At 61.5% G+C, this 24,065-nt stretch overlaps 1 protein-coding gene across 2 annotated transcripts; it reads right to left on the bottom strand.

Moving 5' to 3' along the window:
• Positions 1–5,797: 5,797 nt before the first annotated feature.
• Positions 5,798–23,599, bottom strand: LOC111145884 (platelet derived growth factor subunit A). Of its 2 annotated transcripts, XM_022501175.1 has the most exons (7): positions 23,262–23,549; positions 21,681–21,777; positions 17,130–17,234; positions 14,825–15,012; positions 8,522–8,648; positions 8,070–8,138; positions 5,798–6,364 (listed from the first exon to the last, which is right to left on the bottom strand). In XM_022501175.1, exons 1-6 carry the CDS (start codon positions 23,322–23,324, stop codon positions 8,083–8,085), a joined length of 636 nt encoding a protein of 211 aa, XP_022356883.1. In that variant the 5' UTR covers positions 23,325–23,549; the 3' UTR covers positions 5,798–6,364; positions 8,070–8,082. The 2 variants fall into 2 exon arrangements, with proteins under 2 accessions (XP_022356883.1, XP_022356884.1); XM_022501176.1 differs by lacking the exon at positions 8,070–8,138 and having other exon boundaries at positions 23,262–23,599.
• Positions 23,600–24,065: the final 466 nt, after the last annotated feature.

Genomic DNA, 24,065 nt, shown 5'->3' with positions numbered 1-24,065 from the left:
ACCCCCTTGAGACACCTAGAGAAGGTGATGGTGCGCCCCCCCACCCCCACCCCACATGCCCACCCAGGCCCGTTACACCAGCAGGCATCTCAGGACCAGCAGGGAAAGGAGGAATGAGGTGCCCTGCCCAGGCCCTCCAACAGGCACCCTCTGCAAAGGGCACGGTCAGCCCAGAGCCCAGAGGGGTGACAAGCACAGGGCTGGGCCACTGGTGGAGGTTTGGGGAACCTGTCCAAGGCTGGCCTCACTCAGCTCTGTGCTCTGGGCCCCTTGTCCTTGACAATCAGGATGACATTTGGTCTGGGAGGTACTCCGAAAGGCCTAGAGTCCCCCAGATAAGGGGATGGGGACTCACTGCCCACATTCTGTGGCTGACCCCACTGGGGAGGGACATAGCCCTCCCCCTCCATCCCCAGTCAACCCTGAAGCCTGCAGGGGGACCCCACTTAGGGACCATCTCAGAGAAACTTGGAGGGGAAAGAAGTATTTCTGTCCATCTGTCTGTCTGCCCTGCACATCAGAATCACAGAGGGCCTTTGGGCTGCAGAGCACCTGGGAAGCCCTGATGGAGCATGGCAACGCAGAGCCAGGGGCCAGAAGGGCTGGGGTGGGGGCTGGGGGAGCTCCATCCCCCGGGACCGGCAGGCAGGGGCCTCCAGCAGCAGGCCCAGCAGGGAATGGTGTCTGGTGAACGGTGGGGCGTCCTCCCAGGAACGCTGCCCACGATCGGCCGGCTGGGGGCCAGACAGCAAATACGCCACATTTTTTGGCGGCTCAAGGGCCTGGTTGGAAACAGTCACCGTTTTATTCTGCAGAAACCACACGCTTTGCGTCCCGGTGCCCTGCAGGGCGTGGGGGTGGAGTCCGGCTGCGGCCGCCTGGGGGCTGGGCAGCTTGGGGTGACAGGCCGGCTCCTGTCCTCTGCTATCTCCTCCGAGGCCAGGCTGGGTGCCAGCCACCACCCCGGAGTGACACTAGGGCCTCCTCCTTTGGTGCAGTCAGGACAACGGGAGATGGAACACAGGGGCCCATCCCCTCCCTTCATGGGCTGCTGAGGAACCAGAAAAGACCGGACCCCCAGCCCTGCCTGAGGTTCCCCAGCTGGGGAGGAGACACACTGGGACCTGGGAAGTCACTTCAGCTGAAGGTGTGAATGGCCCAGGTGGCCTGGACTGGGAGGGGAGAACGGAAAAGCTTCCCAGCCCTCACACGGGGCCCTCCTGCACCTCCACCACACGCCCTGGCTCGCAGCCTGGCAAGGAAGAGGGACAGGTGCGGGTGTTTGGACACTGCTGTCCCTGTCAGAGAAGCTGCCTGGGTGGGTGGACGTGTAGGTCTGAGAGTTCTGGGGTCTGTGCGCCCTCCCACTCACGCTCCCCCAGCCTGGAGGGCAGCTCCTCCCTTACCCCTCCTCTGTGTGGCAAGGACCCTGGGACCCCACCACAATCTGCTCGGGGTCAAGCCCTTTGCACACACCAGCACAGCTCTCCAGAAACAGCTTCCGAGAGCAGGAAGGGACCCACCCAGGTCACACGGTGAGAACACCCAGTCACATGGCAAGGTCGTCCAAGGTCATAGGAGATACCCAAGATCACACTACCGGGTGGTTCAGAGCATGGAGGAGCCCAACAGAGCCACATTCTCACCCCACACCCTTGGCTGCCCCCAACAAGTGGACACAAAGGGTCCATGACGGACCTCTTTATAAAGAGCCCTGCTTGGCCAGGATGGACTTGGGGCATTTGATCTGCTTCAGTTCATGGGCCCCAGAAAGACTAGCTCCTCCTGGCCCACCCACTCAGGCCCACGCAGGTGTGTCCCATCCACCCACGTCCCCCCCGGCAGAGGCGGCCTGACAGTACCCGCCTCCTCTGGTGCCAGGAGGGCCGCTGCTGAACTCAGCACTTACAAGGGCACTGACATGCACAACTGCGGTGGGCAGCTGCTCCAAGAGGCACTCGGCAAGGCCCCTTGGGTCCCATTGGCTGGAGCCCAGCGGTGGGCACTGGCGGTGCTCAGGGCTCCTGCCTCATCCCAGGATCTCCTCCTGCCCAGCAGCCTTTCTCTGGCTCTGACGTGGGGAACCTGGGTTAAAGGTATGACCAGGGCACAACTTCATGGCCCCCAGCTCTGTGGCCACACGGCCAGCCGCCTACCGTCACCAGGGAGTATGACTGTCCCCAAAGCCTGGCTAAGGCTGCCAGCCACTCAGCCACCCGGCACTGCCTGACCCCTGTTACACCTAAATTGTTAACTGAAGCAGAAAAGTCACTTTATATCACTGCCAAAAATGAACTATCACAGCACCAAGGCACCGAGGCGAACTGAATTTGTAATGCAACGTTCAGCTAACACAGACCCGTCCCAGCCACACGGGGCAACGCTGAGTCTCAGTCTGGGCCTCCGCAGAGTGGGCCGCATGACAGGCAGGACGGACGGACCCACATACGTCCCCTTGCTGCCTCCATCCCCAGAGGGCTTGCAGGCAGGGTCTGGGGTGCCTGCTACAGCCCGGCCAGGCCCTGGTACCTGGAGCCCCGGGACGGGGCCATTTGGGAGCACCTGGGATGCAGCTGGCAGGGGCTAGATGGGGACAACAGCAGGCTTCCCGGGGGAGCTGCAGCCAGGAGCCCAAGTGGACACAAGCACGGAGGGGACCAGACTCAAGTCCCACTTCCAGCTGCTGCCTTGGGGGATGTCTGAGCCTCGGAACCTCTGTTCTGATCTGCACGAGGTCACAGGCCCTGGCACAAATGGCACCGATACAACTGTCCCCACAACCCTGACACCCACCAGAGGCCTGGCCCCAGGACCAGGCATCTTGGCTCCATTCCAGGAGAAGCAGGACAGGAGAGCACCTGGGATAAAAAGTGGGCCGGCCTGTGTTCTGTGGGACACGGTGTCAGCAGCAGTGACAAGGAGAAGAGGAGCTAGAACTCAGCACTGCCGGGGGTGGAGGGTGGGCAGAATGGGGGAAGGGGCTCACAGGACAAGGGAGTCGGGGATGGGAGTAGAACACAGGGAACGCAGTCAGTGAGGCTGAAGGACCGTCCTGCGGGGAACATGGTAGTAATGGAGAGAGCAGTCCAGTCCCCGCACTGTGAGTCCGGAGCCCGCAGGGCACCATGCCAGCCACGCTTCCATCCCAGGACCCCAGCTCAGCAGCACATGCCTGGGGAGCACCTGCTCTGGGGACAGCCCAGAGCTCAGGGCCCTGGGTGCCCCCCACCCAAGGGCTTCTTCCTCCTCTGCTGCTCTCCCTGGGGGCCTGGGTGGCAGCCATTCTGGACTGGGCCCCACAGTGGTGGCTCCAGGGACAGATGCGTGCTGGCACAGGGCATGGAAAGGCCGCTGTTGGGCCCCAGGCGCCTGACACCCACAGGGCCAGCCAAGGCCCCAGCAGTGTGGAGCGTCCGGCCTGGCCTGCTGGTCCCTGGCAAAACGCTGCCCACCATTCTTCCACTGCTTCTCTGCTCAGGCCCCCCCACCCCGCCTGGGGAGGGTCAAGGGCATGCCAAGGGCACAGTGCCCTGTCCTTCGTTCCCACCCCCCGGAATGTGGGAGGCGCATACGAGAGGCCTCTCCCCAGCAGCGGCTGAGACTAGCCCAGGTTGGCGGGCGGCACGGGGACACACCAGGGACAGCCACCCAGCCAGGTGCACCCACTACACAAACCAGGACACCAAGTCAGTGTGGAGCGGGAGCTGCTCCGAGGGAGGTGGGGAGGCACCTAGTCCACCTGGCACCTGGCAGGACCCCCAACACAGGGCAAGGACAGGTGTGACCAGTGGCTACGGGTCTCCAGGCAGGTGCACCCATGAGAGACCCATCAGCCCAGGGCTTTGCCCCTCTGCAGGGCCAGACCCACAGAAAGGAGGGTATGCTGAGGGGGGGGGGGGACGTGCTTCTGTACAGGGAGTCCAGAGACCCTGAGGCCCGTGCTGGGTTCCTGTGCGCCTAATACAGAATCCTTATTGTGTGCCCGGCTACCATACCCAGGAGGTATAGACAGAGGCCCGTGGCTCAAGGACACAGGGCTTGCAAGAGTGCGAGGGACCAGCCCTAAGCAGACACTGACTACTTGGGCGCACCCAGGTGCAGCCCAGGGTGACAGGCCGGGAGGGGCCCAGGCAGGAGCAGAAATGCCAGGAATGCAGGGCAAAGCCGCAACAAAGCCTGTGGGCCGCGCAGGCCTGCAATCCTGAAACAATCCCACCACAGACAGACCGCAGCCTCCACTGGGCGGGCAGCAGCCCCTTCCTGGCTGGGCGTGGAGGCCACCCGCCTGCCCCAGCTCCACCCAGCAGCACAGGCCCTGGCCAGGGCAACAGGCACACGCCCCGGGGCTCTGAGCCCTCTTCCAGCACCATCCCCTCCCCAGAAGCACCCTAACGGACAGATAGGTCCTTCATCAGGCAGCTTTGGGCAAAAGAAAACAAACGGGGCAGTACTGTCAGCATCTTGGAGAAACGTAAATCCATAAATCACATGCTGTCCACCTACCATCACACACGTCTCCACCGCACCATGTCCCGAGCAGCGCAGCTGCGAGATGCCCAGCACGGGGACGGAGCCTCCACGGGGACGGAGCCTCCATGGGCCGCACACAGCCGAGCACAAGCTGGGGGGATGCCGCCACCTGTGCCCGCCCCTCGAGCCCCTACCCCCTGCCGCCCTTCGCGTGAACTGCAGACCAGGAACCACACCGTGAAGATGGGCTTCTGAAGGAATGCTTTTATAGAAACTCTCCCACGAACACACCAACTCCAGAGATGCTCGCTCTTGCTCCGGAGACCCCACAGGCAATAAAGGGATCGTGACAGTCACACAGCCTCTCTGTTTGAAGCAGGGAGAGCGGTCACGGGCGACACAGGGCGGCTGGCCTTCCCGGGTTCAGCCCACGGACACTGAAGTCAACTCACTTCCGGATGAAGGCCATCGTCTGCTTCGCTGCTCGGGTGGGCGCCTGGCCTCCGTCTCCACGAGGCCGCACACCCAGGCAGGATGGCATTGTTGGCCCATTACCATCAGATCCCAGAATCCCAAGGGCAGGCCTTGCCGCGCAGGCTCTGGTGAAGGGTGGCCCAAGGTACCCCCAAGCAACAGCCCCAGGCCAGGAGACAGGGTCTAGACTCAGTTACGCAACTAGAAAAATGTGACCACAAAGCACTTTTCACGTGTATGGGTTTTGTTGGTGGGTTTTTCTTTTTCCTTTTGATTCAAAGAAAAAAACATAGCAGGCTCTCAGGTATACAAAACTGGTAATATTAGATAAAAATACAAACTTCACCTTTACAAAACAAAAACAAAAACACAACACACACACACATTTCTGTTGAATACATGTAAAGCGTAACATCTTACCAAAAATAAAGAATTCAGATTCTGTCCAAACACTGGCACAGGGCCACCTCGCCAAGGCGAGGACTGGGAGCGGCAGGCCCGGGACGGACTCGATTGGCTCACGCATAGTTCTCTCGAAATGGCTTAAATTAAAAGGCAAGATAAAGTGGGGGCAGGGGACAAACACGTAAAGCCAGAAACATTTAGGAAGTGATGCATAGGTGGATATACCATGTTTATTTTAATACATCTCATTTGTTCGCATCCTGCGAGGGGAGATACGGTCCCACTGTCCTGACTTACAGCAGCCTGGTGTTATCGGTGTAAATGTCATCCAAGAGATAATTAAAAAAAAAAAAAAAAAAAAAAAAGGCTAGCCAAAGAGAAAAAAGAAAAAAATAATAATCACTTTATGGTATAAAAAAAAAAAAAAAAAAAAAAAAAAAAAATCCACTTAAGGCTCTCAGGAAGGTTTCTGTATAGACTTAAACACTACAGCAAGGAGATGTGTTTCTAAGTCCCGTGGCAGTTCTGGGACATCCCTGCTCCCGCGTGCCCCGCAGGGCCCTCGGCCCCCGCCCGGAATCCTCCAGAAAGCAGGCTGTGTCCCTGGCAGAAGCACCTGTGACCCTGGACAGAAATCCGGTCGGCCGAGGCACGTCGCTTCCATCCCACGGGGTGTCCCTCCATTCCGACAACTGTTTAGATATTTTTGTGAGTCAGTTTTGTTTGTCATGTTTTGTGGTTCTGTTTGCTCTGTCTCTCTCTCTCTCTCTCTTTTTTTTTGACAAGGAAGCTTCTTATTGTTTCACCGAGTGCTACAATACTTGCTTTGATGTCACATTAAACAAATGTATACTGTCTCTTTGTTCTCCCGAGTGTGCATGGAGACAGTTTTTCACGGAGGAGAACAAAGACCGCACGCTGGCAATGAGCACCGTACATAGTAGGTTCAGGAATGTAACACGCCATGTACATCCGTGTCCCGGAAAAGGGCTGCTGGCTTATCCTCACCTCACATCTGCAGGGAGAGGGGAGAGAGACGGACACTGACAAGGAGCCGAGCACGCACGCCGCCGCCGCAGGGATAGTGACCACAGGGAAACACACTCACACACACCAAGACAAATCTCAAAGTTTCAGGGTTTTGTGGCATTTTCCAAATCAAATATGCCTCAGTACCCTTTCTGTAACCTCCTGACCAGAACTGGGACGAGGCTCTTGGGATCTCACAGAACATTCCTTAGAACAAGCCCCATTCTCCCATTGTACAGATGAGGGAAACTGAGGCCCAGAATGGTTCTTTCTTTGCCTTTTTCCTTGTGTTCTTTCTCCACCCCCACCCCAACAGAGGGCTTGATGTGATTTCTGGAGCTCTAGCAGCCATCTTGGGCCATAAGACAACCCTGAGGATGGGTGCTGCCAGGCAGACAGGCAGGGTCTTGGTAACCAGGCAGATCTACACTGAGCTCTGGGCTAAGAACAGCTCTTCTCCATCCACATCACCTGTACCACTCACAAGCTAGCAGGGACTCTACGTCCCATGCACTTGACATCTCTGTCATCGGCTGGCCCATGGAGGCCAGAGCCCAATTGATGGTGTGCAGACTGGGTGCACATGCAGGCACAAAACCACCCCCAGAGCCACACCCTCAGGGAAAGCAAAAATCACAGGCAAAAAATTGTGTTGAGGCCGCTTCAGGAACCCACCCTAGTGGATCCTTTCCTCCCCAGAGGAATGGACCAGACCCACCAACCTCAACGCGGTTGACCTGGCAGCCTTCTGCAGTCACTCAACCAGCACCTGGGCTCTGAGACACCATCTCTGAGAATCTCTCCCACAACCACCTGTTTGGGATGCCGTGGGCTCACATGTGGCCAGAGGCAAGGACCAGGCTCTCCAGAACACACAAGCCAACAACAAGGAGCAAGAAGGCTGGAAACTACCTTCATCATGACTGTGGTTACCCAAATCCCATTTTCTTCTGGGAAGCAGTATGCCTCTCTACAAGACTATGCTGCCCAGGTCCTCTTGCAGCTGAAGGACAGCCAGGGTATCACAGCAGAAGTCACTGAGTGGGACTTCTCTAAGAGGGTTCTTCTGTCCCTCTCCCAACTTTACTCTTCCAGCCTGAAGTGTAGATGTGATTTCTGGAGCTTCAGCAGCCATACTGAGCCATGAAGCAACTCTGAGGATAGACAGCCCCCAGACGCCACACCTGCTCCTAAATGTCTGCCTCACCCCAGCCCTTGTTGGTTTTGGTATTACCAGCAGCCAAATAGAGTTTCCAACACAGCAGTCAACAGCCCTACATGTCTATGAAATATTTCCAGACAGGACCCCCGCAGTCTTCAATTCCCTCACCTATCTTCCCTATAAGCCTCAGTCTTCCATCTGTCAAATGGGACGGGTAACCTGCCCAAGGTGATCCCGGCTAATAGACATCAGAGCTACCCCACTGCCATTCAGGAACCCGACTCACTCCACTCACGTGACGCCAGGGCCTCCCCCATTAACGCAAGAGACCCAAGCCAGAGCGGGCACTCGGGAGCAGCAGGACACGCGAGCGAGCAGACCCGCAGCCCAGCCAGACACCGGAAGCTTGCAGGCCGATCAGGGCCGATCAATCAGAGCCGCGAGCTGGCTGCCGCGGGAGGGATTCGCCTGTGATCAGCTGGGCACCTCCCCCCCGCAGAACCACGGCGCAGCCGCACACAGCGCCTACCTGGTTGGCTGCGTTAGGTGGGTTTTAACCTTTTTCTTTTCCGTTTTTTACCTGACTCCCTACGCCTTCCTGTTAACAGAAGGGCAGGGAGGGTGAGCGGGCCTAAGGGTTAGGGCTGCGGACCTGAGGCAATAAATAGCTGAGGTGTTTGTCTTTCTGCAAGAAAACGCGATTAGCTTTGGCACAGAGACACTTCCTGGTGCCCTGGATCGGGCCCGACGCCGCGGGTCAGAATGCCACGCTGCCTCCGGGCAGAGTCCGCCTGGGATGGGGGACGGGAGGTGTCCCGGCGCCGCCCCAGCCGCGCGGCTCCCGGGCACCCCAACCGGGGCGGGGACGTCCAGCGTCCCCCAGCACGCTGCCGGGCTGGCGGACGCCCCGCGGACTGCGCCAAGTGAGCAGAGGCCGAGGCCGAAGGGACGTGGGAGGGGCCGCGCCAAGGCGGGACTTACCCGTCTCCTCCTCCCGGTGGTCGGGGTTCGGCCCTCCGGCGGTGCACGTGCATTCCAGATGCTCCTCCAGCCGCACCTGCACTTCCTTTAACTTTGGCTTCTTCCTGACGTACTCCACCTTGGCCACCTGCACGAGACAACAGCCCCGCCATGACCGCCGCGGCCACGCCCCACACGCGGTACACCGGGAGCCCCGACGTGCTTACGTGCTCAACCCCGCCCAGGCCGACCTCTGACCTCCAACCTCTCACCTCCTCCCCGCATAAAGGCAGGAGCACCAGGGAGAGAGGTAATTGTGGGTATTTATAGTTTGGGGCACGTTCACTGGAACCTGACGGACCGCAGAGGGGGATCCCACAGGTGCCAGGCCCCCTGCAGCCACCTGGAGGCCTTCCCGTGGCTCCCCCAGCTCACCTTGGCCAAGGGAATGCCAGCCTTGTCAGAAGAATGGGCAGGGGCCCCAGGCCGTCGTCCCAGGCCATATCAGGCCTAGCCCCAAGCCACTGACCCCTGCAGCTGGGCCTCCCCTGTCCGCTCAAACCTCTGTTGGCCCAAATCATCAGGGGGCACGACTCAGCGGACCTGCCTCTCTCTGCACCTCTCCCGGGGAGCCACCAGGAGCACATGGCTGTGTCCGGCCCATGGGCACAAGCCCAGGCAGCCGAGAAATCGAGTCCCTACAGATCCCAGCTCAGGCCTGGGAAACTGGCTCACTCTGTCGTGGGAATGCCAGTCCACCCTCCACAATTACACGCATGTGCACACACATGTCCTGTCCCAAGAACAAGCTCCATGCTCACACGTTTATGTGCACACGGCATCCGAGCACACTCCGCACTCACAGTGAGCGCGGTCGAGGTGGGCTCACTGCATCCCAGCTCACAGAGGAGATACAGAACACTAGACAAGCAAGCCTTTCTCCAGGGGGCTCCCCTCCCAAGCACCCAGTCTGAGCTCAGTCCCCAGCGGGGGTGGGACCACCATGTCCCCACTGCCCTGGACCCCGAAGATCTGGGCACACAGTGCATGCTCCCATCTGTGCTGACACCGGGCTGCAGTCCTGGGATTGGCCTCCAGGAATAGCCATTCCACCCATTTGCCTGGGGAAACTGAGGCAGAAAGGGAGCAGAAAGGGGTCCCTGTAGGTTATACCCCAAGCATGTGGAGGCATCAGGGAGTTGGCAGGGGTGAGGGGCTCCCTGGTGGAGAGCAGAAGCCCCCAGCCTGGGGCAGCTGGGAGGGGAGGTGATGGGAGGGGGAGTTCTAACACAGAGGCCTGGAGCCCAGAAGCCAGAGGACCCCAGGCAAGAAGGATGGGCCCCCCCCCACAGGTGAGCAGGACTCAGGGCTTGTCCAGATCCACCCGTAGCCACTGGGCCACATTAATGGTTAACCTGCTATGCAAAGGGTGCCGGGTGCCCGCCAGCCACGGGAAGTGGTGTGTGGCCTCAGGTGTGAATGCAGACAGCCAGGTGTGAGCTCAGAGGTGGAGTGGCAGCCAGGCCAGGTTTGGGGATAGGCCTGGCAGGTTTCCTAAGGAGGGAAGAGGTAGAGGAAAGGACCACGGGCATGAGCAGCCCCAGCTTCGGGGCCAGGTCAGCTCCTCATGGCACCTACTGCTCCAGGAGACCAGGACCACAGAGAGAGAGAGAGAGAGAGAGGAGAGAGAGAGAGATCCTCAGGACATGGGCGCAGAGAGCCTCCACTTTCCTGTCTATAAAATGGGAACAAGGATTGTGCCCCAGGGCTTCACATGTATACAAGCACCTAAAACTTGCCACTGGGCCACCTTCCGTTCGGAACAAGCAAACCCTGTCTCAGCACATTGAGCTTAGCAAAACCAGCCCCCGGGGCCCAGAGTGAACCTCCCCTCTAGGGCATTGGGTGGGGTGCACCTCAGTGGGCCTCCTGAGAGGGCAGAGGACCCCTGCCTGAACCCGGCCAGCGTGCCAACCCTCTGGGCATCAGAACTTGGGGTTGGCCTCAGCCCCCTCCCGCCCCCACCCAGCCCCAGGGCCTCTCAGCCGGTAGGTCGGAGGCCGCGGCCCCCAGCTCGGAGCACTCAAGCGCCCCATGCACACTGGACTGTGTTGGGGGACACAGGGAGGCTGGGGCAGGCAGGGGCCTGGCCCTCTGCACTGCACGACCTCTGCTAGGCGAGTACCTCACCTACTTACTCTAGGGGAGCGGGTACTTGGACCCCGGCTCTGGGTGCGGGCGGCAGGCTTGTTTTCCACAGACCAGCCATGGCAGGGAAAGCAGGCGTTCCAGAACCGCCCCCCCCCCACCGTCCCCTTGGCAAAGCACTCCCAACACCGGCCACTCCAGTCTGGGAACCCACTTTCTCTGCAGACGGGCTGTTTTTATCAAAGAAAAACAAACAACGATCTATGATTGCACCTGCTTCTGGGTATGTGAGGATTCCAAGCCTTTCCACCACCTCCGTCTGGCCAGGAAGTAGCTGCATTTTTCCCCCAAGAACACACTGTGAATATTAACTTCTCCAAGCAGCCTCTACACCAGCCAAGTCCCCAGAACAAGATGTTTGTGTCTCTGGGACCCTCGTTCCTGTCACCTCAGCCCCCAGACCCATCCTACAGCCCAAACAGGATCCCCATGCCCCTCCCTCTCTTCTCCCGCTGTCCGTGTCCCAGGCGTCTGAGCTGCGCCCTATAGAGAGGACAATCCACTTCCTGTGGTGAGGCCACCTGGCAGGAACCACCCCACCTGTACACTCACAGGGCAAAGCCACCAGAGCATGCCATCCAGTGATGCCAGTACTCCTCCCAGACAAGGGACACCGAGCACAGAAGCCCTGAGCTCCTGCTACTCACGGTGTCCCAAGCTGGGCCAGGGAGAGCAATGCCCCTGCTGGGGAACCCCTCCCCAGGTTATGGCCTGACCACCCCAGAGTCAAGGGCACAGCACTGTCCACGACAAACACCAGCATTTACTGAACCCCTGTGTCGCTCACTGCACTGCTCACAGCTACCCTGTAAGGACCCGATTACAGTCTGTTTTCCAGATGGGAACACTGAGGCAGCTCGTACAGGAGATCCACACTGCTGGAGTCTCTGATTTCCCCCAAGGTCCCTGAGCCGGATCACACACTCCATCAGGGTTCAGAGGCCCACACCCAGACCCAGCTTCCAGAAGCCTGAGGTCGGGTGACACAGAGCCACAGCAGGCTGCCCCACGTGTAGTCCGGGGGCTGGGTCCCGGCTTCTGGAGACCTGGGGGCCTAACCAAGTTAACAGACTTGGGTGTAAACCCACAGGATGCCCTGAAGAAAACGGGAGCCCCCAACTTCCAATGCCATGCCGTGAGAGGCTGGAGGTCTGCCCCACAGTCCCAGCTGGTGCGACCTGACCAGAGTCTTGGCCCCCGCTGTCTACACCACCCCTTCTCCTAGCCCTCGAGCCTGGGATCTAGGGGACAGGGTCAGCTGCCTACAGGGTCTAGGGGCAGAATTCCCTGGGGAGAGGAAGAGCTGGTTCATACGGGACCCCAGTCAGGGAGCACGCTTGGCCCCCCTAAAGGCAGACCCTAAATGCTGAGCATGGCGAGCTGACAGAGGGACACACAGGTGTGGCCCCAGTCCGGACAACGTGTCCACCCCTCCCCAAGATCTGACGACAGCTGTCCCTGCAACCCCAAGGGGACCACCTTGAAGGCAGGTCCCAGGAGACAAATGAGGGCCCAGCCCCAGAGAGCAAAGGGCCCACACCCGAGACCATCAGAGGGCTAGAGGCCCTGCCTAGAAGCCTCAGGCCACTGTCCCTGGTGGTCACGGAGCAGAGGCAGCCATCCACCCTAGTAAGTCCTGAGAGTCAGGGCCTGGGGGCCTTCAGCGGAGCATACCAGACAAGTCACCATCTGGGCCTCGTGTTGGGGCTGCTCTCAGCCTCCCCTTACCTTCTCCAGTAAGTGCCTCTAATTGTGATCGAAAAGCCGTAAACCAAAAAACCAGGCACGTGTCAGCTCGGGGCAAGACCTCCCACCTGCCCAGCCACACAGGCCCCCACTGGCCCCAGCACCCCTCACAGACACTCGGTGTAGGACTCCACCAGGCCCACCAGCCTGCTCCGCCTCACCCCGATGCAGTGGCCACAGCTTCCTGGGCAGCTGAGGGGACCAGGCCACCCTCCACAATGGACCTCCTGTTTTCACTGACCTTTTGTCCCTTCTCGGCCAAAAACCCCAGTGTCTGGGGCCGGATGTTTTCCTGCCAACCCTCTGATGGGTGGGCAGGGAGAAGGAGCTGCCTTCCCTGAGGGAGAAAGAGGAAGGGGTCCGAGAAGGGCAGGGCCAGACATGGAAGCAGGCCACCAGGCTCCAGCTGCAGGACTCAGCCCGTCCGTCCCCTTGGGCAGACCGCGACCCTGTCCAAGCAGACAAAGGCCTATGCGGGGAGCCCTGGCTGAGCACCACCACCTACTGAGTCCTTTGGGCCTATGCCCAAGGCCGACGGGGCCCCCTCCCAGGAAGCAGCCCCTGATGCCCACACGCCCGCCCACTCAGGGTGGGCTGGGAGGAGGGGATCACAGCCCACACCGGGACCAGACACACCCCAGTCCTTACCCAGGGGAGGCAGGAGCCCACAGGGCAGGGAGCCCCACTTCATTCCGGCACCACTGTGTCTTCGAGAGACCAGCTGAACGCCCAAAGGGCAACCCTACGCCCTGCACCAGCGTGTGGGACTGTCATGTGGAGCTCCAGCAACCCCACTCCCAGCAACAAAAGATCTCAGGTGTCTGGGTTCTCAGGGCTCACGAGACCCCCTCACAACATCCTGTAAGCAAGGACATGGAGACCCAAGGGCAGCAGGGGACAAGTCTTGGTGCAGAACGCACAGCCCCATCCCCTTGAGCCTCTGTTTCCCCCTTTAACAAAGGGTGCAGAGCTGGGCCCCTGCCAAGACCGGAGCCAGCACCCAGGCAACTGCACCAGGCCGCTGGGAGCCTCCACCGTGGAGAGCACAGCGTGGCAAGCCGTGGAATTTGCTTACTCAATGCCCCAGGTGCTCAAGGACCAAGTCCCTGGAGGTCAGGTGGAGCCCCAGTTATGGGCCTGACGTGCCTTCTCACGTGACAAACAAGTGTCCCAGCCAGCTCCGTGGTCTGTAAGTAAGAAAGTCTCCCCTGCACTTCACTCTGGTGCCAGGGGCCCACATCCAGGGGCCCCGGACTGGCAGCGGGCGCACGGGCTCTGAATCTCCAGTTGAGGAATGGCTTCTGACGCACCCCCAGAATCTGGGGAACACGGATGCACTGGCCGCTGGAGGCTTAGCTGAGTGGGCAGGCCATTGCCACTTGGTAGGTGTCCCGCTGCCCAAGTCCACAACCCAAGTTTGGTGGGACCACAGCCTTCCCAGAGCCAGCTTCCAGGGATGGCAGCCCCCTCCCCTAGACTGGGAGCACCCAGGACTCTGCAGCCTAGCCACACATCAGACCAAGACACTCTGGTGCTATCCTTTCGGAAGCAGAACAGCTCCCCTCCAAACAGGGGCCCAGCTGCCCTGGGACCCACGTCCCACACAGCCTGAGATAGCACATCACCATGATTCAGACCCATTTCACAGATGGGGCAAGTCAGGCCAGAGAGGAACAGACCCATGCCCCAGGAACCCCTCCAGCCACTGGTCCAAAACACCACTGTCTGGCCAAGACCCCAGTATAGCAGCCCAGGGCGACCTGAAGAGGCTGATTTCCCGCTAGGACTGAGGCAGGAAGAACAAGGAGGCCCCGCACAGGTAATCTGAACGTGACCTGGAAGTCTCCAGGACCAACACCCTGCCCCGGACAGGGCTCTGGGGCAAGCGCCCAGCTGTGTGCCAGCACCCAGGGACTACGGCAAAGACAGCCAACCCAGCACCCATCCTGAGGGTCTCCAAGCAGAGCACAGCTTCCCAGAATGAGGGGAGGGGCTGGCTTTGCAGGCCCAGCCCCCAGGACTGAAGCACCCACAGGAGGGCGCTTAGCAGGAGTCCACTTGGACACCCGCCCCACAGCAGACCGGGGTGCCCTCCCTAACCTACAGACAAGGGACGGAGGCTCAATGTGGCAGGCCTGCTTCCCGTGTGCTTCTGGGGAAAGGCTAAGAGGACCCCACGCCCCTCTTGCCACGCGCCATGGCCCGTGTCCTGAGGTCGGTCTGCGATGTCGCCTCATGGGGAGACAGGGGGAAGGGAACCACACGCCTACCCCCCCCTCCCCTGAAGCCGGCCCAGCCCCGGGTCCCGGCTCTTCCAGCACCCTGCTGTGCGCCCGGGCCTGGCAGGCACCCCGGGGCGGGCCGGCTCACCTTGACGCTGCGGTGATGGACGCGGGAGGGCTGACACTTGACGCTGCTGGTGTTGCAGCAGCCCGCACAGCGCTTCACCTCCACACACGGCGGCCAGATCAGGAAGTTGGCGGACGTGGGGTCGACCTGGCTCCGAGGTATCTCGTAAATGACGGTCCTGGTCTTGCAGACCGCGGGGATGGCTTCCTCTGCAGAGCAAGAGCCACGGTGAAGGCCGGGCCATGCCCCGTGGCCCACAGGAGCCCAGCATCCCCCCCACCTGAAGGCCTGAGGGGGCGTTTCCCCACGTGGCCGCATCCCTGCGGTACATCAGGCCACCCTAGGGCCCACACACTGGGCCCCCAACAGGGTGCACTCGGGCTGGCCCAAGGAGCAGCAGCAGTGAGGGCCAGGCAGGGAGGCTCCAAGGGAAGGGCACTGCTGGCTGAGGGGGCCCCGTGAACAAGAAAGCCTGATGCGGCCTGCAGGGGGTAGGGAGAGACCCGAAGCTGGTGGGGTGGGTGGGGGGTGGGGTGGGTGAGGACTCTGCACAGATGGTTAGGGAGCTCCCAGGGCTAGTGGAGAATGGGGAGAAACAGGGAAGCCGAGGATGGGACCCCAAGAGCGAGAGGGCAATGGGCCCCACAGCCACTGGACCAATCAGGGCCCAGCCCCAGCAGCTGCCACAGCCCCCAGGCCAGGCCCAGGAAGGCAGGACAGACACCCAAGGTGGGCAGGGAACACAGGACACGGGACTCGGGTCCACCTCCCCAGCCCACGAGCCACAGACCTGCTCACTAAAGGTCACCAAGAGAGGAGGGACAGGCTCTACATTCCGCTCTGTGCTCCTCGGCACAGGCCCATCTGTCTGACCCGAAGCCCCAAACGCAGCAGAGGCCAGGGCACCACTGCCCAATGAGACGTCCACCTGGGGACCCCAGCACGTGCACCTTCCTCCCCACAGGCTGCCCTATGAATCCACACCAGCCCCCAGGGCCACTGGGCCTTGAGTAATACAGGGCTGGGGAGCCCGGGCAGGCAGGCAGGACCCCAGAACCCACAGAGGGCCTGGCACAACCCCCATGGCCAGCACCAGGCAGGACAGGGCCCCGTCCCCTGCAGACAAGTGGAAGAGCCTGAAATGCAATCGAAGGACAACAGGGGCCTGCCTCCACCCCAACACCAGGGACAGGTGCCCGCCTCTCCTTTGCCCGTCCCCCCCCACCAGGGCCAGAAGACTCCTGAGAGCCCCAGGGACTGGGCGGGCCTTGCATCCTCCTCCCCAGTGGCCTGGAAGCACCTGGAGAGGGGGGAGCGCTGGTCTCCAACAGCAGGCCTGCCAACACGGAAGGCTGGGCCCTGGAAATCTGGCCACCCCAGTGTGGGGAAAGGGCTCTGCTCAGGGCAAGCAGCCCAGTGCCCACCGGCTGCGAGGGGCCTGGGGGCCCTGGCTGGGTGGGGCTGAGAGTGGAGCCAGGGAGACGGCCCGGGGCTCCCCATCTGGAACAGGACAGGCCTGCTGGAGCGCCCTCACCTGTGACACGGGTCTGGAGGACAGGAAACCTACCACAACAAACGTCATCTGGGTGGGCCCACCTGCCTTCAGGAGGAGCCCTCGCCCACATGCTGCACCCCAGGCCAGAAGCTACTAAGTCTACATCCCAGGAGGAATCTAAGCTCCGAGGCAGGGAACAGCAGTGTGGGGGACGCACCCCACGCAGTTAGGACTGGAGGAGGGACCCCCGGGTGGCATGGGACTCAGGGCAGGGGGAGTCACACTCCCTGACCCCGCTCGCTCCCAGGGCAGCAAAGTGCAGGCCAAGATCTGTCTCAGAACTGAGCCACCCACAAACCCCCACAGCCTCGAGAGGCCAGGAAGACACAGGGTGCTCTGCTAGGGGACAGGACGCAAACACCCCCCCCAAAACCGTGCCCAGCAAGTGGAGTGGGGGTCAGGGGCAGGGGCATCTGCTGGTGGCCTGTGCCGCAGCCGCCTGCCAGGCCACGCACTCCAGACTGGAAAGGAAAAGGGACCACGTTTGCAGCAAGTCCTCCTCCAGAACAGGCCCCGACAAGACCGGGCACTTAAGGAATTTATGACGGCTCCCCTCTCCTGGAAACTCCTGGCCCAGGCCAGGCTGCAGCAGGCAGCAGACGGGCTGGGGCAGGAGGGAGGCCTCCGGAGAGACGGCAGGAGGCCAGGGCTGAAGGCGCTGGGGCCCCTATGCAGGCTAGGCCTTTGTTTTGCTTCACTGAAGGCCCGGTGGGGAGAGCCCCCTAGATCCCCCATGCACCCTCCCCTCGCCCTGGCAGGCCCAGGGCTCACCAATGCTTCTTTTCCTCCGGATGGGCACGGGCCGCTGCTCAGGTGCATGCTTGGGGGCCCGGCCTGCATGGGCTCTCACACTCGTTTCCAGAGCATCCTCGGCCCCTGTAGGCAGAAAGAGGAAACGGTGACCAGCCAGCCCACATCCAGGTGTGCCCCGGGGGGCCTGTCCAGCGGCGCTGCCTACCTGCTTCCTGGAGACAGACGGGGTCCCCTGGGAGAGCCGCCACTCCCACGTGCCAAAAATCTCCTGCCAGCCTCTGGGAAGCCTACACGGAGGGCCCCCAAACGTGGCACCCCTGCTGTGCTCTGTGGCGGACCCATGCGACCCGTGCGGAAGGGGCAGGTGATCTCCCCAGGTGAGGGCCGGCCGTTCTCGTTGTTAAGACCCAGAACTACCAGGCCCGCTGCTTCCAGACAGGCCCACGGGGACGGCCCAGAAGGGGCAGCAGATGTGGCTGCCGTGGCTTCCCTGATGTGTGTGCATTTCCCTCTCTCTCTCTCTCTCTTCTTACTAAACCATGGAGCACCCTAACCTTCGAGGCCCAATTGGGCTGACAGCCAGACTCTGCTTGTTCCTGGAGTTAGTCCACTCGAGAGGCTAGAGGAAATACAGGTGGAGGAATAAAGGGCCAGGAATCCTGGTGCCTGGCAGAGGGGGCCAGGCAGCCAGAAGCAGACCCACGGTCCCAGGGTCAAAGTCAGAACTGGCCCCCAATCCCCAGGCCTGCCAGCAGTGTCTGGTATATCACCTTCGCCCGCCCTAGAGCCCCCTCTTGGGCAGCCTAGAGGAGTCCCAGGTCTCTCAGATTCCTAGAAGAGACACAAGGTCCCACCACCTGCCACCAGGACCTACCCACCCGGATGAGGTGGGTCACCCCAGGCCTCCCTGCCTTGGCCCCAGACCCAGCTGGGGGCTCTCCTTCTACTTCCCCCTCCATCCCTGGCTCCCCAGTAGATCAGAAGGGGCACCAGTTCCTGAGAAGCAAGTCCCCACAGCGAAGGGCTCCGGTGGCTGCGCAGACCTCCCCTGTGTCCTGCTGTCCCTTCCCAGAGAAGGCAAGTGGCTTCCAGGCCAGCAGTCCGGGCCAGAGGCCCCCCACTGGGTGCCCGGCCCACCGGGGCCTCAGCGACTGTCCACAAACCAGCAAATTCAAAACCGCCACTCCCTTAAAATGCAAACTGAAAACCAGGCAAAAGGTGCAAACAGCAAAAGATGCGTCTTTTCAGAAAACTAGTCTGGGAAGAACCCAAGTTCTCACTTCAAATGACTCAATGTTCCACTGCCACTAATTTTTCTGAGACCCAAAATAAGATCAGAACACAACTATTCATGCAGTAAGAATTTCCCATCAACCAACTGTTACAAGAAGCATTTTTTCACCAAAAAGTGACATTTATGAGTCACGTCCTGGCGGTGGCCATCTTGCCATCCTCAAACCAAAGAGCAACCGGCCCATCCTTGGCCTCCGGGAGAAAACGTCCCATCGGCCACCATCTTCCTAGCCGCCTGAAAGCCAGGTGTCCCGGCTCCACGGGTGACTCGATCCTGATGCGTCTGAGGAGCAAGGATGGGACCGCAGGAGGGGGCCGGGAACCCCATTCCAGCCACTCGTCTAGACAGACAGAAGAGACCACAGCCCTGAAACCCAAACCAGCCGGCGGACGGCTTGCAAGACAAGAGCCCTCCCCTGTCCCCCAATCAAGATGGGTGGTCGCCATCCACACTAATGGGGGAGTGGCCTTCGGCCTGACACCACTTGAGAAATGACCCAGCAGTGACTTAGCAGAGAAGACACTACCGGAACAAGGCTCAGGACAGTTAATCAAGGGGGTTTCCCTTTTGTCTTGCACGCAAATGTCCAAATGACAGCTCAATATGGGGACCAGTCATCCTGCCTTCAGTCCTGGGGGGAGCACTAATGGCCCAAGATGGGGACATTCATGTGTCCATCCCTCAGGGACCCCACCGCATGGCACCAGGCCAGGCTACTCAGAGAACAAAGCTCCCAGGCCATCTCGCTGCTCAATGGCTGATTTCTCAACACACTCAACACACAAGTCCCAAACTCCAGCCACTGGACATTCAGAGATCACACGCCGTCTCTCCGCCCAAAAGCCCTGTGTGCAAAGTCAGCTGCCCCCGAACTCCACGTGAATTCTGGGAACTCTCCAGCTCCATGCTGTTCTCACTGCTCCTGGGAGAAGAATCCCATCGACTCCGGCTTCATCTGTAAAATGAGGATGCGGCCGCCTGCTGTCCCATCCAGAGTCCATCACAAGGCCCCGCCAGGGAGGAGAGGACCTGGGAGAAAAAGTCTGCTTCCCAGGCCTGGTTAGCTCTACACCCAAAAAAACACCAACCTGAAGGGGCTGGTTCACCCTTGGACTACCAAATGGGTTTCTCCACACCCCAGCTCCTTTCTCAGGGATCCCACAGAAACCTCCAGCTGGACCTCGTGGTAGGGGGCGTCCAGAGCCTGGAGAGCGCCTTAGTCCTCAAGTAACTGACCCCCACAGCAGCAAGATCTGCTCCAGCTTTGGGCGGGAACGGGTGTTGGGGGAAAGAGAGCAACTCAAGCTCTGGGAGCACCGGACGGCAGCTCCGGGCTCCAGCCAGAAACTGGGCCATGCCCTGCCCTGGCTTGCAACTTTCCGGTCTGCCGGAGGGTGCCAGACCAGGACGGAGACCCACATTGGGATCTGTGTCACAAAGGGTCTCCTAGGGTGAAACCCAGGGAGTAAAGGTGATCCTAGAAAACCCCCTCTGTTCGCACCCCAGTTTCCTAGGCACGAGGAGTCCTACCCCAGAATCCTAGTCAGTCAGACCCCAAACGAGGTGACAGAAGGTGGAAGGCAGGGGTGGGGGTGGAGAGCAGAAGGGGAACACCCAGGGATTTTTATAAGGGGGCAATTTGAAACCAGCCAGGGAACTGGCTGAGGCGTCCTGCCTTTTCAGTTTGGACCCTCCCAAAGAGGCTCTGGGCCCAAAGGCCCCCAGGTCAGGAATGCCATCAGCATAACCCACCAAGCTGCAATGCAAAAAGTGTTAATGGAGGGGGGCAGGGACGGCAGAGACCAGAATAAGAATGGCCCCAACAGAAAGTGAATGGCCCATTTCCCGGTGGCATCCCAAAGCCATCCCACAGAGAGGCCCCAGCCCTGCACCGGCCTTGCTCCAGCAAGCCAAAAAAGAAAAAAAGGACTGAATCTTCTTGGGGAGTCAACCTCCCCACTTTCACAAATCCGCCAGGGACCAGCAGAATGTAGGCGAGTGTTTTCCTCAGCTAACCAAAGCCAAATCCTTCTCCCCAGGGTTACACATCAAGGAACCAGACCAAAATCCCCCCTGGCCCAACTCTGATCTCCAAGTGAAATTCTACCCCCTTCCTGATAAGAATCAGCCAAAGGATTTCCTGGGTCACGAAACTACAGAAACCATCGGCCTTGCTAGCAAATGGTCTTGGCATGAAATGAAAATAGTTCAGGCCTCTCCACCACCATAATTAGGTACAAATTTCCAAATGACTAGACCATGTGATTTTACTTAATTCCCCCCACGCCCCCCTCTTTGAGGGTAGTCTGCAGTGAGAGCGAAATCTTCACTGAGAATTGTTCCAACCGACCTCTACTACCTTCAGCCTTCCATCTGACAAGCCCATTTGGGGCCTCTTTTTAACAGACATTAATAAGACGTGTTTCTGTAACTAACCCTCACACAGGTGTTGCCCCACCAAGTACTAACGTGGAGCAGGACACCACAAAGATGTGGGCCAGAATCTCTGCCCTCTAGGAAAAGGCACCCTCCCCGCCCACCCCACCGGCCCCCACCCCACCAGCAACAGCCTGGGTCCCTGGTGACCTTTCCCTGTCCATCCAGCCCCTCCAACTCTCTCACTGACACCAATGAGGTTCAAAACTATGCCTTTACAAATAAACTCTCTTCTAAAGTGGCTAGACTCCAGGGCCTGACGGTGAGCCCCAAAATAGTCCCCAGACACCAGATGTGTCCAAGATGCGCCTCTTTATGGGCCTGTGAAAAAGAGAAAGGCACGGGACTCCTGCAACCACAAAGGCCGAGCTGCGGCGGAGCGGGCCACCAGCTCTCGGCAATGACAAAGCCGCCCCGGTCAGGGGCAGCTCCTCCCGCGCGTGCCTGCCCGCGGGGCGTGCGTCCAGGGCTCTGCGCCCAAGCCCCGGCCCGCTCAGCCGCTCCTCCCGGCCCCACAGGGCAGGCCCGAGCCCCGCACACCTGGCCCAGGCGCCGGCGCCCTCTGCGCTGCTGAACTTTGTGTGACACGCGCGGCATTTTCCTTAAATGCAAAAACAATCCCCGGGCGAGCGAGGAGCCCGCGGCCGCCGCCGGGAGAGAAAGTGGGGACTGGAAGAGAAACTCCTGACTCATCCGCCTGGGCTTTTATGGCCCGGGATTGGATTCTGACCTTTCGGTGCGCTCCTGCGCGGCGCCCGGCCGGCCCGAGCGCTGGAGGCGGCGCGGGGCGCACACCCCGCACACCCGCCCCGCGCGCCGAGGGAAGGGGCGCGATTTACCTACGGAGTCTATCTCCAGGAGTCGCTGGAGGTCCCGGATGCTGTGGATCTGACTGTACGCCAGCCTCTCAATCACCTCGCGGGGGATCTCGGCGTCCTGCAAGCAGAGCCACACGGTCAGCGCCCGCCGCCCGGCCGGCTCGCGCCCGCGCCCCCGAGAGCGGAGAGCGCCGGGTCCCCCAGCCGCGGTGACCCGGCCCCAAGTCCCAGGCCCTCCCAGCTCGCCGGCCGTCCGACCCCTGCCCGGGGCCCTGAAGTCAGACGCGGGGAGGGGGCGGGGGGAGGGGGCGGGGGGAGGGGACTGGGTGCGACCCCAAATTCCCGGCCCCCATCCAGGTTCGCCTTTGCAGAAAGCCCCCCCCAACCTTTAAATTTGCAAACAAAAGCCCGGCACCCCGGCCCCACAGCCCCGGGTGTCAGTTACAGGTCTAGCGGCAGCGAGGGGGCCGAGGAGTTTCTGATTTTAATAGTGAAATCGACATCCAGAAAGATCAAGTTGAAATGCGTCACGGATCGGCGACGAAAGTCACGGCAGCCTTAACACTTTAATCTAGCCAGGGGCTTAAATTTCACACCCCGAAATCCCGGGCCGAACCTGTGGGGTCGAGGGTCTCCGTCGCAAAAACGCGCGCGCGCGCGCGCACTCACTCGTTCACACGCGCGCCCCACCCGCTCTGGCCGGGCTGCGGTCCTAGCACCGCCCAAGGCGCCCCAAATCCAGCCGACCGCTGGGAGAAGCTGCCCGGCAACGGGGGGGTTAAATCTCCACCTCTCGCAGCTCCCGGTTCCTGCCCAGACCACCGCCACCTCCCGGGCTCTCCCCACTCTCCAGATTTTTAGAGGGAGTCGGGGGTCGCTGTGTGGGTGTGGGTGTGGGAGGGAGGGGTCTCAGCCACTAAGTTCCCACGACGGGGGCTGCAGAAAAGTCATTCATCACAGCAGAGCTCCCGGGGATTCGGGATTCGACATGGGGGTGGGGGCGGGGGGAACGCCCGCGGTGGGAGGACGCGGGCGCCTAGCCCGGCCCCGGCTCGTCTCGCTCAGCCACCTGTAAGCAGGCCCTGGGCGGGCGGGACTGCGCCGGCCCAGCCGCCCGGGCCGGGCTCAAGAGCAGGGGCCGGGGGGCTGCGGACACGCACCGCCCACCCTGCCTGCCGGGGGCTTCCGCCGCAACCGCCCTGTTTATACGCCGCTCTTCTCCCCTCCCTGGTTCCGCCAGGTCACACACACACCCCTTTCCGCTCTCCCTGCACCCCGATACTGCATTGTCCGCCGCGCCCTGGGCACCCCTTCCCGGAGAGGAGCCCGCGCCCCCCGAAGTTTCTCCCCACTCGTCCACCCCGCGCCACTCCGTCCCTCCACGGCAGAGCGACGCAACACGCTGGAAACTCACCAGACAGACTTCGGCATGGCAGAAAATAAAACCCAGTTGGAAAAAATCAAAAAATCCGACCACCCTAGCAGAAATCAAAACGCGTTCTGCAGAGCCCCAGAGCCCGAGGCGCCCCGGCCCGCGGGTGGTTGCAGGGGGCGTGCGCCGGGGGAGTCGGAGAGGGGACGGGGCGCGGGGGTGGCACCCACCTCGGCCAGGGCATGGGCGAGATATCCGCAGCCGAGGAGTAGCAGGCAAGCCCAGGTCCTCATCGCGTCCCGAGGCGCTGGCGGCTCGGCGGGGAGGCGAGGCCGCGGGGCGGGCGCTCCAGCCGGGCTCCTGTGGCGGCGAAATTCAGTACCATCCCTCAGGGAGCGCGGCCCGGAGGAGGGTGGCGCGGAGAGCAGGGAGCCGGCGGAGCGCGCCCGGCGCGAGCAGCGAGTGCGGAGAGGCAGGCAGCGCCAGCGAGGAGGAGGAGGAGCAGGGAGTGCGCGCTCGCCGCGCCCGCCGCGCCGGGAGCCTCCTGGGCCGCCGGGTAGGGGGTGGGGACGGAAGGGGCGGAGGGCGGGGGCTGGGCCTCTTCCTTGGTGCGTTCCCGGTGCTGGCCGCCGCCGCGCTCGCTCCCCGGCGCTGGCTTTAGGAGCGACCCGGCCGGTAATTCTGCATATTTGCGGGCGTCAGCCCCGAGCGGGACCCCGGAGCGAGGCTGGAGCTGCCGCCGCCGCACCACCCATCACCTGTCTGGACGCCCGGCCGGGCCCCGGCCGCGGGCTCGCGCTCTCTCTGCGGGCTGCGGGCGGCCCTGCGTGCCCACCGCCGGCCCCGCGCTCGCCCCCGGCCTCCTCTCGCAGCCGCCGCCCGGCCGGGCACGGCGCGGCCCAGCACGGCGCGGCCCGGCGGCCTGCGTGCCCCTCCCGCGGCGTGCCCTCGGCTCTGGCGCCGCGCTCCGCCCTCCGCCGGCCGGAGCCGGGCAGCGCCCGCGGCCGCGCCGCCTGGCAGCCGCCGCCCGCCTG

Source organism: Enhydra lutris, unplaced genomic scaffold, assembly GCF_002288905.1.
Source record: "Enhydra lutris kenyoni isolate GAN:26980312 unplaced genomic scaffold, ASM228890v2 scaffoldscaffold13, whole genome shotgun sequence".
Lineage (NCBI taxonomy): Eukaryota > Metazoa > Chordata > Mammalia > Carnivora > Mustelidae > Enhydra > Enhydra lutris.
This window is presented reverse-complemented; position numbering and strand designations above follow the sequence as displayed.

What these genes read in the sequence shown, in the direction of transcription:
- LOC111145884 (XM_022501175.1), bottom strand. Translation starts at nt 23,324, where the DNA reads ATGAGGACCTGGGCTTGCCTGCTACTCCTCGGCTGCGGATATCTCGCC. An exon ending in CCGGAGGAAAAGAAGCATTG is followed by an intron (nt 15,013 to 17,129) that starts GTGAGCCCTGGG and finishes CTTGCTCTGCAG; the next exon opens with AGGAAGCCATCCCCGCGGTC. An exon ending in TCCATCACCGCAGCGTCAAG is followed by an intron (nt 8,649 to 14,824) that starts GTGAGCCGGCCC and finishes TGTCTCGTGCAG; the next exon opens with GTGGCCAAGGTGGAGTACGT.